The sequence below is a fragment of the Macrobrachium nipponense genome, chromosome 11 (genome assembly GCF_015104395.2).
Source record: "Macrobrachium nipponense isolate FS-2020 chromosome 11, ASM1510439v2, whole genome shotgun sequence".
Classification (NCBI taxonomy): Eukaryota; Metazoa; Arthropoda; class Malacostraca; order Decapoda; family Palaemonidae; genus Macrobrachium; species Macrobrachium nipponense.
The window spans coordinates 1931682-1944649 of record NC_061087.1 but is presented as its reverse complement, the minus strand read 5'-3'; the positions used below and the strand labels follow the sequence as shown (position 1 = coordinate 1944649).

Below are 12968 nucleotides of genomic sequence, written 5' to 3'. Positions count from 1 at the left end.
TTTGTTATATCTATATTAAGGGTATGAAACTAGAGAGCATTCTTTTAACACACAGTACTATATCAACTATGAGAAAATGCCAAAACACTAACACCATATAATACTGACCTTTCATTTAATCCATTATCATACTTGATAATGATTCAGGAATATAAAATACAGGACCAAAACTAAGATTAATCTTAATATCTAGTAACATAGAGGCCAATGGTTTTAAGAGTCATACATCAGACTCCACCTTAGATATTGCAACTAAGGACTCAAAATATAAAATAAAGGCAGTACATTATACTCACAATGTAAGTTACCCACTGAGAACTCACATGCATTTCAATTAAGTCTTTGCTAAAGCAAAAAACCACAGTGACCCATGTTTAATTTTCAGATATGTACTGTGTTTTCATAAGCTGTTTTATCTTGCTAGTGTATGATGACTATTCATCATCAATTGTTGAAAATAATCACAATATTTACAATGATCTCAATATACTACTACTACTACTACTACTACTACTACAATGATAAGCATTATATTAGTAGCACACAAATTTGTATGGAGATGTACAGTGATTTCTGCTGACTGGTGTTGATTTAACATACATTTTTCCTTTGTAGTATTCAACTTTTCCAAAATGTATGATCTTCAGTATATGACATGAACACAAAAAAATTGAGATAGCAGCTGAACTAATAAAAATAAGCCTTGCTAATAGTGCTGCAAATGAATATTTTTTTTTATGAAGAACTGCTAAGGTCTTACTTGTGCGCCTCTAAGTTTTGGGCTCTCTAGAAGTCCCATAAGAAGTAAAGTAGCCTCTCCTAGCTGGGTTAAGTTGACACCATCAATAACATACATAACTTTCCTTACTCCACCATAATAGCTGTGCCAGATTGGAGCCATACTACCACCTGAAAAGTAGTACGTATCAATAAAAATGTTATTAAATGCATAACCATGTGTGGAACATCTTTAATGTTAATTATCAAAACTACATAGTTTTTCTTCTTTAGCTGTTATTTAAGGAACTCTAAACTGCACTGCTACTCACCTAGTTCACGTATATCAATTGGTGGTTTTTCAGGCTCAATAAGGGATACAATGTTAACTCCAACAGTTGGGACAGTAGTCAATGAAAGGTCAGGTTTAGTCAAGTTCAGTAGTCGACGCAGGAGGAGGGTCTTCCCTGTCCCTTCTGGACCCACACACAGTATCATTTGAAGGGTTGAGAGGCAAATTCACCTGAAAATGGTTCAAAATAACAATTGTACCAGCCAAGAACTAAGATTATACAAAAAATATTTTCATAAGGTTCCAGACTGTCATTTAATTCATATTCTTAAACTCTTTGTTTTACTTCCAATTTTGAGATAATAATAAAAATTAGCTTAAACACACCACAGTCAAAAGCTTGAAATTCCCAGTGACTTGGCATCACTTTTCAGAATTACTATTTTTTTTATTTTATTTACATGTAGACAACAGTGCCTGCCTGATCATCTAAACTTTTTCAGTTTGCATAACTGTCATAAAGAAGGATCGCAGTGAACACTTCAGGTCTTGTAGGCTGAGCCTATTCCGAATCCAAAGGGGATTGTCAAGAAAAGTGACAATTATGATAACACACATAGTACAAGTGTTTATGAGGGAAAAGCACAGGGAGAGACCACAAATGAAAGGAAAATAAAAAAGGTACAGTGGAGTGAAAAGAGAATCAAGTGTGAAACAGGGAACACAGATGACCTGCCGCAATGAAGACAAATTTGTTGAATCGTATATTGAACAATTAATGGAAGCCTAAACCATACCCTCCAATTTAAAATATCAGTTTTCTAATGTTGGATGAGGGTCCCTCATGATAGTTCAGCTTATTCCCAATTTTCTAGTATGGGATGTAGGTCCCCCACGACTGCTAGATAGGTTGAATACAAGTATTACTTTAAAAAAAAGGGAGTGAAATATGTCTGAAATAGAGGGAAATTAATAGATAACATACATTCTGTATACCTATACCTCCTGATTCTTGGTGTAATTGAATGTATCCTTCAAGCATGTGTTTTAGGAGGTAGGTCCCCTCTAAAAAGCACTTATTCCTTCAGTATCAGTGTTGAAAAGACTAGCAGGAGTTGCACCTGATGAGTTGAAGCTCTAAAGATACAATATACCTGACTGTGAAATCTTGCAATGGGGACTGTCCAGCATGTACTCTACCTGATTGCTGCCTTGAATAATGGAAAGAGTGACCAGTGTACAAATCATGTATAAATCATGTATGGGATATCCCCCAGCAACCTTCAATTTCACATCACTGACAGAAAGGTATCGAAACGTCCTAAAACCACCTTCTAGGGGAAACAATAGAGTTGACTAGCTGAGCCAGTCTTGCCCGCTTGTTGATCCACCCTCCGAAAAAGTACTGTAACACATCCTGACATCAGAGATGGGCACCAGTCACGAGTCATTGGTGGTGGGAGCAACACCTCGAGACCTCTACTCTCCTTTCGAAGTAAGTATTTTCTCCAAAGTTAGAAATTAAGGTCGTATTTTAAGATTAAACAGAGGTTAATGAAAGTTTATCCATGACGCTTTCAAAAGTTTTACTTAAAACACCAAATATGTAGAAAATTTACACCATCTCGATGTTTGCAGAGTCACTTGTGTCAATAAACTTCCCATTTCCTGTGTTAAATCCACACATCACTTGTACCCATAGGCAATGGGACACTTTCTTCACAACAATTGTAAACAATGACACTATCCGCCCTCGAGTCCATGGAAACTCGTAATTTTTTGATAGAGAGAAGAAGCATGCACTAGATAATTATTTAAATAAATAGTTAAACATCAGTATAAGGTCATGAGTTTCTTAAATTTTTCTTACATTTTCATGATAACTAACTAGAAAATATTCGTTGTTGAAAAAGTAACTAGATTCCTGACTCAAATATCAACGGTTTTGCTGTGAACAGTAGCTACGGTGTTGTTTGCGCTCTCGTATTTTTTTATCAGTGTTGCCAACTAGTATGTGTTTACCCTCCAAACTGGGTATAAGACTTACACAAAATGTGGAAATTATTAAAATTAGCCCATGAATTTGTAGTACATATAGCTATATACATAAATATTAAAGCAATTTTATCATTATTGCATGACTATGACAACCAGAATTCATGGAAACAGTTTGTAGTAAATACATCAGCGTATGTGTGAAGCTCCAATAATTTGGTAACAATGACATTTTGCCATTCCTAGTATGCAAACATTAAAGGTTACATTTATTTCTGGTATACAATTAAAAATAAAAAAAAAGTCAAAATAGTAATATAGATTTATATCAATGAAAAGTGCTAGAAAAAAAAAATTGTCATAAACAATTCACTAACACGTCGTCTATTCGGCGATGGTTTTTGGCAGCCAGATGTGTGGCGACTTCGCTGTCAACAAACTCTCAACATAGTTCAAGTGCAATTTAGAGTGAATTAAGACAAAAATGTGTGTAATTACAATCAAATAAGTACTGTGGAGTTTCAGTTGTGATGGCAGTAAGGATAAAACCACCGATTACAAAGTAAAAATGAATTTCAGTTCAAACCATGACCCCAGGAATAAGAAGTTTCATACTTAAACTAATATAGGTAATAAAATGTTTTATTGTGCTGATTACAACTGCAATCTTGAGTAAGATCAACAAACGTTACATACAGTAGTACCTCGAGATACGAAATTAATCCGTCCCGAGGCGCCCTTCGTATCATGAGGTTTTCGTATCTTGGACCACATTTTACATGTAAAATGGCTAATCTGTTCCAAGCCCTCCAAAAACACCCCAATAAATTTCATAATAAAGCTAAATTGACCTATAAACAATGAAATACTACAACAATTTGGACCATTCAATACTTAAATAACAAAAATGCAAAACCTGTAAATAAAGTGTATATTAGTGTACATGGTAACAAGAAATATTACTGTGCGTAAAATGTGGAAGCTTACCTTTCGAGTGAGGCTATCTCCGAAAATGGCGGCAGAGGAGGAGGAGGGCAAACGGCAGATATGTACACTTAAACTTTACGAAACACATAAAAAAAGAAAAACAAACTAAACTTTACAAAACACATTAACAAAACTGTAACACTTAACTTTACAAAAAACTTAAAATAAAATTTATTTTGTCTTTTTTTTATTTTTACATTTCTTTTTCCTTTTTTATACTTTACGTAATTTCAATTGCCGTCTGGGTTATCGTATCGCCATCGATTTCTTTGTCCTCAATCCATACAAGAAGCAGCCTTTCCATTTTATTATGCACATGGCTCCTCTTGTTGGACAAAATAGTCACGCCTTTGGAAGGTGTAGCTGCTTTGAGGGCTTCCTTCTGCTTAAGGATGGTGCCTATCGTCGATGGATTTCGGCCGTATTCCTTAGCGATCACACTCAACAGCAAGCCAGCTTCATACTTTTTTTATTATCTCCATTTTTGTCTCCATAGAAAGCATTCTCTTCTTTCTGTGAACTTCAGCAACTTTCTTGGGACCCATGACTATACTGTACGTAATTAAGTTATATATGTAGTACATATACTAATTAGGTTCTCACACAACACAATAAAGTAGCACAACGAAATCACTAACGAATTTACGTTACTAAACGAAATCGTTGGACCGAACGAATGCCGCATGCGTACGATAAAGATTCTGGTACGAGGTGGCCAGGGTAGGGATGCCACCACGTACGTACGTATAAGATGCATGATGGGAGGGATGCTGTCCAATAGGAGAGAAGGATCTCATGGAGGTGGCTAGCATCAGGAACCAATGGGAGAGCAGGAGGATGGTGGCGAGTCTACTACAACTAAGATTGTTATCGGGTGAATCTCGGACTTTCAGAAACCTTTCGTATCTTGAAAACTTTTCGTATGTAGAGCCGTTAAATTTTTTGCATTGGCTTTCGTATCTCGAGTTTTTCGTAAGTTGAGCCTTTCGTATCTCGAGGTACCACTGTATTTATGCCAATATTGTTCAAATGAGCGATGGGAAGGACGTTGGATCAATGCCGCTTACGAAAGGGACCGGATGCGAAAGACGCTATATTGGATTTAAAAACTACCTTGAAAACATATTTTACGAAGACCTCACATGCTTATTTTAGTTTGTATGGCCCTTTCATATATAACATTATGTTGATGAAACTTCAATCTTTTGAACAGTATGCTTAAAGATGTAATTGTATTCTTATTTCACCAATTAAATATCGAGTGAATAAGGGTGATCTACCAGAGTACGATGGATTCAAGGCAGTTGTTTCCCCTAGTCCCACCCCTTAGGCATCTTTTCAGCTTGAAATAATATAACACGATTATAAAACGAGGAAAAGGAATATATGTAACTTAATGCATGAATCCCCTGCAAATTTCTCTCACTTCGGAGTCGGTGTCTGAAACAAAAGCTCCCCTATACCATGGCACATGAGCAGTAGGATTCAGCGTTGTAATAGCAGTAGTAATAGGTGGATTTTGGCTATGTAACGGCTCCATTATTGGTTTATTTATTACTTATTTAAGCTTGTATTTCGTGTTTCAAATAAGTTAAGTATATCTTAGTTTTACCAGACCACTGAGCTGATTAACAGCTCTCTTAGGGCTGGCCCGAACGATTAGATATTTTTACGTGGCTAGGAACCAATTGGTCACCTAGCAACAGGACCTACAGCTTACTGTGGGATCCGAACCACACTATATCGAGAAATTAATTTCTATCACCAGAAATAAATTCCTCTGATCCCGCGTTGGCAGAGCCGGGAATCGAACTTCGTACCACCAGATTGGCAGCCGTCCAGTGAGGAACTTTGTGTTCCAAATGCCATACATGAGGAAATAACACAATAACATGGCAAAACCTTCCCCCAAGTGTTTTACCCCACCCATAACCCCACTTTCCCATCGGTGTCCCCCTTACCGTAGGATAGAGTTGTAAGGCATACTTCTCCCAAATGCTTTACCCCACCCAAAACCCTGCATTCCCATAGATCCTCCTTACCTCAGGCTAGAGTTCAAATGTAAATTACAGGTTAATTACAGCCAGCAGAAAAATTATTACTTTAAATTCTTGTTCATGAGGTAAAATTCTATACAAAATTGTCAACTGCCACAGTCTAGGTAGTTCACCACAGAATACAGGCTTAGATCTTCTAACACTTTACATGACCGATTAAACAGAATGAAAGTCTAGCCATGTATTTTCATAGCCTAGGTAGCTATTTGATAAATCTGCGTGCTGATTTTGACAAGGTGCCTAGGTAATGCAATGAATCTGATCCCTAAACTGTAGGATTACCCAGTAGGCTAGCCCTTTGTAAAATTACGGCCAGTAATTTACCAGATACAATAGCTAGGTAGGTATAGGCCGTAATTACCAGATACAATAGCTAGGTAGGTAGGTATCTGCTAAATTAACCAACAGAAACAACATATTTTTATATTTTTTGGCTAGCCTAGGTAAGGTACAGGTTAATATAGCCTATTAGTACACCAATAGGTATTATATTTCTCTTACAGTGGTCATGTTCCATGACTACAAAATATCAAGTTAGCTAGCTAGCTAAAGTACTGGCTGGTCTTTTCCTATGGTCGTAACATCACAATCATAGGTAGTATTAGGATGGCTTTACGTAAACTGAAGATGAAAGCAGGTCGCTGTGGCTTCCATCTTGTAGACCGTTCTAATTTGTCAGTTTTTCACTATTCATCCTGTTATGACAAATCAGGCAGCAGGTGCTGATAACATTTCACTTTATCTACACAGTATGGCCTTCGATGTGTAGCTCAGAACATCGGGGTAGTGTTGTTTTGGCGTTTGTCTCTGTGACCATTTTCCTGAGTTATATAACGCTAATTCTCGTTCATTATCGGATAGGTTTCCAATCTCTAAGCCTCTAATTGTAATAATCACTCTCCTGTCATTAATGCTTATAGATAATTACATCTATATATTCCTAAATTCCATGAACAATTTCCACTCTAGCTACAGGCTGGTGATATTTTGTAGCCCAATTTCAAAATTTTTCATATGAAACGTTTCCATATTCTATATAAAAAGAAAACATCCATACTATGTTAGAGCCACGTGCAAGAATGGTAATATTTTCTCGGTTGGTAGAACGAGTTCAAAGTCTCATAATAGGCCTTTTATTCCCTTGAAACCTTACCACACTTATCGACCTCCTATGGGCAAACCTCAACAAAAATTTTGCCTGGTAACGGTAAGAACAGACACACACATGTCAATACGTCTGAACTGTCAAGCTCATGACATTGGTATTTGGTAAACAGTTATTTTGTTGGCACGCGTAAAGCTTATTGATGAATATGTATCGTATCATGAACAGAGCTTGATATTGCACATCTTTATTATTGATAATTATGAAATTGCAACACAGCAAATGGATTCTAAATTGTTATAATAAATTAATGTACATCCTAATAGGACGCACTTTACATCTATGGGCGCAATGATAAGCCCACACGGATTGCCTGTTAATGATAATAACAAGTAGTTCAAGAATTACAATATAATGCACAAATTTTCGTTCTCAACAAGGAAGGTAGCTACTGGAACAACTGACATCTCAAAATTATAGAAAAGGAAGGTGACAGCGCATACTTAAATCGCCGGTTTTGTCACAAAATCAAACGGAAACATGCGAGAGGTCCCACGTCAAAGTTGTACTGAGCATTAAATTTATATAATTGATAAATCAATTTAGTTCTGGTAGAAATATGATGGCCAGGCAGAAGCTTTGCATAGTTGGGAGAGGATAGGAGTTAAGAGAGAATAGAGGAAGATGAGGGTAACTGAACAGCTCTGTTATGCATCATTGCTCAATTAGATCGCCTTAGCAGGATCGAATGGTTGTGCTGGCCCTCTTGGAAAAACGCGACTATCATACGTACTGAGGTCTTTTGCGTGATCCCTCAGCCCTGGGCAAAACCTTATAGAAACCGGCAGATTCCATTGTCTATGTTATACTATGGTCCTCTGCAGATGAACCCAACCTTTTTAGCAGAAAGATAACTTTTTTATGGTATTTTCAGCTGTTCCCTCTTCGAAGGAGAAAGTATCTTAGCCTATGACCAAATACTCTACAGGGCATTGGCACCACATCATAACTATACTCTGTTTTTTTCTATCTGTCCATCCGCCTGTGGTGTTTTCGCATGGTAACACTGCGTCCCAGGCTTTAAATAGTTACGCTGTGTAAGTTTAAGGTAAATTAAAAGGATATCTGGGTGTACATTTGCAACTGAAAAGTGTTTTAATAATTTACTGTATGCGAATTACACCGTTAATATGCGAAATCGGATATTATTATAAATGTTGAATGTAACTATCTAAAGCCCGGGACGCAGTGTTACCATACGCAAACACCACAGGCGGGTGGACAGACGGAAAAAAACCGAGTATAGGTCACGTAGGCTTCGGGACTTGTCTTGTACCCATCGCGCAGAAGTAGTAGTTGTTTTACATATCAGCCTCCTTCCCTCTTTTAGAAGAAGCTTTATAACCAGATGCGGTTGCTCCCCAATTCCACGTTTGGAAAATAAAGCACAATATCTTTGTATGAAGAGTTGGGTAAACCCAATTGTAGTTTCCTACTGTGTGAACCACTTCAAAGAGTTGCAGTGCTATAAACGAAGAACAATATGAAAGCCTCGAGATGGAACGAAACTGAACAATGATGTATGTTTGGATTATTATTATTATTATTATTATTATTATTATTATTATTATTATTATTATTATTATTATTATTATTATTGCATACTTTCACTTTCCGTCAAAAACGATATTAGTTTCCCTCTCAGCTGCGGTACAAATATGAATTTAGATAGTCACTGGTAATCTTAATCGTCAGAGAAATTTTTACTCGAAATCGATGGTTATCCACAAAAGTGGCAACAACTCAGCCGAATAAACTTTATAACGACTGGGGTTACCTACATAGTGTATTATAAGAACCTTTCATACTCTTCCAATGCATTTAAACGACTCGAACTTGTTCGTTCTATCGACATAAAGATTACGAAAAAAAAAAGGTACGCTTATACCTACGTGTTATGATGTCGTTAGGCTTTGTTGTATCAGAGTCTATCTAAAGAATAAGAAAAAAAACTAATGCATACAATGTTAGATATGTGCCTTTGGTGTCAAGGGAATTGCCTAAGTCGCTAGATAACAGAAATTTGTTGCATAAACTAATATCAGTCGATGTCTGCAACATTCCAAATGTGTTAGTAGCCTGGTTTGTGGAATCAATTGGCGATTCTATTGGAGATTTAAATGTATTTCTCTTAGATTTCCTCTTTAGAAGATGAAAAATATCCCTCTTAAACGACGAGAGATTGTTTAGATTCCATGAATAATGAAGAAGAGAAATTTACGGACGTTAGAGCTAAATACTGCGACACTCTTGTTCATGAATTCGCGCAACCCTTATGGAATTGCGAGGTCTGAGAAAATTTCGTCTATAGAGGTACGTAGATTTCATGGAATCCAGTCGAGAGGCTTCCGAGAGCTACTTTCAAATCAATATCTTGACACTTCGTACAGAGGTCAAAAGGCTTCCGTACATGCTTGAGAAACACCTTAGGGGAGATTTGGTACCCATTCTTTATCAGAAGAATCTCCATAAGTTATAAGGTCAAAATCAGTAAGTCTGGCTGTGTTATTCTTCTGGGAAAACTTGTTTTTAAACTTTATCTTAAAGATAAGCAAACTAAGCGAAAACGATGCAACCTGAGGGTTATTATACCTAATGCTACCTTCGCGGTCACAGATGCTTTTGTTTTGTTTGTTTGTTTGGTGTTTTTACGTTGCATGGAACCAGTGGTTATTCAGCAACGGGACCAACGGCTTTACGTGACTTCCGAACCACGTCGAGAGTGAACTTCTATCATCAGAAATACACATCTCTCACTCCTCAATGGAATGGCCGAGAATCGAACTCGCGACCACTGAGGTGGGACGCCAACACCATGCCAACCACGCCACTGAGGCGTTTCACAGATGCTTTTGTAAATTGTACAAGTTGATGTTTGATGTTCCAGTATCATACTATATCATGATTTACCAGGTTTTTGAAAAATTATCGTTTCCTGAATCTGTTCCAGATGGTAAAAGCTAAGACAGATGTAAACGGTTGCACCATTTGTTTTTTATCCGGGATTTTCTTTCGTTAACTTTCCTTTCACCATAAACTGCATCACACTGACTGTGACATTTGAACATTTCCTATCTTATGAGACGCGTCTTGTATATTAAGCGAAAGCGGCAGGGACACTGACTTTATTGTTCCTAAATCTGAATTTTTAAGTCATCTACATTTCTATAAACAAGAAAATTTGGAGTGGCAAAAAGAAAAATACCAACACTTGCGGAACATTTTAGGTAAAATTCCAAGAAGCCAAATTCGGCCGCATCAACGTGGCGAAATTAACAATGCTCTCTTTAAATACTTTATGATCAACGAATTTCCACGATATATAGTTTTGATTTAAAGGAGTAATTGGTTTTTCTGTCATTTGTAATAACAATTAGGCTAACACCTCAAAACTAATACGAACTGGATATAGGTACGGCAGCCGTATCCTGATTGCGATGGATATTGGTACGGCAGTGTATTGCGCATGCGCGAACCCTAGTTTACCGACTGAGGCATATCAGTGACAGCAAGAAAATGAAGGCAAAACATGTTTTCAGGTTTCAACAAGCTGAAAAAGACAATAGACGTCTATGAGGAGGCAAAGTTCCAGAAATGGTATATCCGCAGGTTACGAACGATCGAATCGGCCCTGAAAAGAGCTCCGAAGAGAAGATTCAAAGATTTGAAGCTTAGCCTAGTAAGGTAGTGCAGCAGTCAGTAGTGCGTCAATATGGGAAACATGCTGTTAAAATGGATCTGATTTGGATGATTGCTTAAGATTGATTAGGCCGTTTACCAGAGGATTGACTTTGGTAGTTTTCCCTACTACCATGAATACAGCAGAGCACGGTTTCTGTGTACTTCAGACCTCTGAATCTCCTCTTCGGAGCTCTTTTCGGGGCCGATTCGATCGTTCATGACCTACGGATATACAATTTCTGGAAGTTTGACTCTTCGTAGACATCTATTGCTTTTTCAGCTTGTTGAAACCTGAAAACATCTGTTTTTCGGCTAAAACCGATGTCTTATTACACGGTTCAGAGAGATTAAAAGAAGATATGAAGTACACAGATAGATTAGTTTTTAGTTTTATTTTTCATGTATATAGTCAAAATGTAAGTATATTTAAGTATTATTGTGATTTTTTCATATTTTTCTTTACTGTCAAAATGTTTTGGTACTTTGGTGATAACAGTATGTTGCTTCACTTTGACATTTCGAATTGAACATGTTCAGCGAAACAATTCGGTTCGACTATTATTACAAATGTCACTTACTTCTAGTGCTGTACCTATAGCTCTTAGCAACACTGCACGGTAAACTGTTGCATGATTAGCTAACTACCATATCTGCAGAAAGTCAATAACACAATACGGCACCACTCACAGAATCTGACGTACCCCTACTATACACAATGTTATTTGTACGGCAGGAAGTCTGAAATTGACGCATGCGCAATTCACTGCCGTACCAATATCTATCGCAGTCAGGGATACGGCTGCCGTACCTATATCCTGTGCCAAACACTAACGTGACTGAGAACTACGGTACTACATGGCTTTTGCAGTAGGTACTCACGGAAAAATACAAGTGGCTCTTGTTATTTGGAAATGCAGGCCAGTGACGCGTCTTTCTTATGATATCAGCTGCTTGTTTACTTGTTGCCCTACTGGTTAATGAAAACAATCCAATAAAGGACAGCCTGCGTTTTGTGTCAGCGTGGAGCTGAGCTGCTTGCTTTGTATTGTATTGGTTAGGCGATGTGTTGCCATGGCAACGAACGCTATCATAGATATGAGATTATCAGACTGCACATTTTTGCTACTGACAGGAGACATTGTCACGAAAAAAGAGAAAAATAAATGAACACATAATTATTATGTAGTACGTACGTGTATTCGAGATCAGGTAACGTTATGGAAACAACTGTTATCTTATTATTTAGAAGGTTTAATAACAGTTTTTGAACTCCCTTCTCTTCCGGATTATTCCACATGACCCACTGCGATAAGATACCAAAGACCTTCGTCTTGTTTCTTAGTTTTTTTTTTTTTAATTGACCACTGATTACAAGTTCCAAGGTCAATTATTGTAGGTTCGGTTTTCGTGAACATAAATAATTTATTTTACTGTATTGTTTTGCTCTCTGGCTTTTAAATGTTGTTCCCCACTATAATAGAATATATAGATTAGGTGGGGCTGTTTTTAGGGGCTGTGGAAATGCAGTTCCCTTAACACTGCTGGATGTATTACCAAGACCACCGGTGGTCTTGGTATTACTCTTGACAGCCTCATAGTAGAATAGCAAATATTTCATAACACTTTTGTATAAGTGTATAAGCTGTCGTCAGTATATTAATAATTTAAAATTCATTAAAACCAGACAAACAATTACGTTCGTTTCATAATTACTAACATGCTAAATACAACTATTGCTTGTAAATTGGCACCAAATTGGCACAATGCGCGGCGTTTGGTACCCCCCAGTCGGTTGTTTACAGCAGTGGTTCCCAACCTTTTCAACTTCACGGGCCAGTCAAGGGAGTACAAAAAATTCTGCGGACCAGTACATACATCCAAACATACACTGGCATTATTAGTCCAAATAATCATAAAAAATAACCAAAGGCATAACAAATGCACATATCCTCAACATATTTTTTTTTAGCAATTCAAATTTCATTATAAAAAGTAAATTTATTTAAACAAAATTCTAGATCAAATGCATGCCATGGTGGTAAAAAAAAAAATAGTACTGTAGACATGGGAGTCA

General features: G+C 37.1%; 1 protein-coding gene across 1 annotated transcript in view; it reads right to left on the bottom strand.

Annotated features, from left to right (window-relative positions):
• Positions 1 to 6854, bottom strand: part of LOC135216047 (ADP-ribosylation factor-like protein 16) — a 33155-nt gene extending 26301 nt beyond the window's left edge. Inside the window, exons 1-3 of the mRNA XM_064251057.1 lie at positions 6665 to 6854; positions 1050 to 1240; positions 761 to 909 (exon numbers count right to left, since the gene is read on the bottom strand). Coding sequence (XP_064107127.1) covers positions 761 to 909; positions 1050 to 1215 — 315 coding nt within the window. The 5' untranslated portion in view covers positions 1216 to 1240; positions 6665 to 6854. The remainder of the gene's footprint in view (positions 1 to 760; positions 910 to 1049; positions 1241 to 6664) is intronic.
• Positions 6855 to 12968: the final 6114 nt, after the last annotated feature.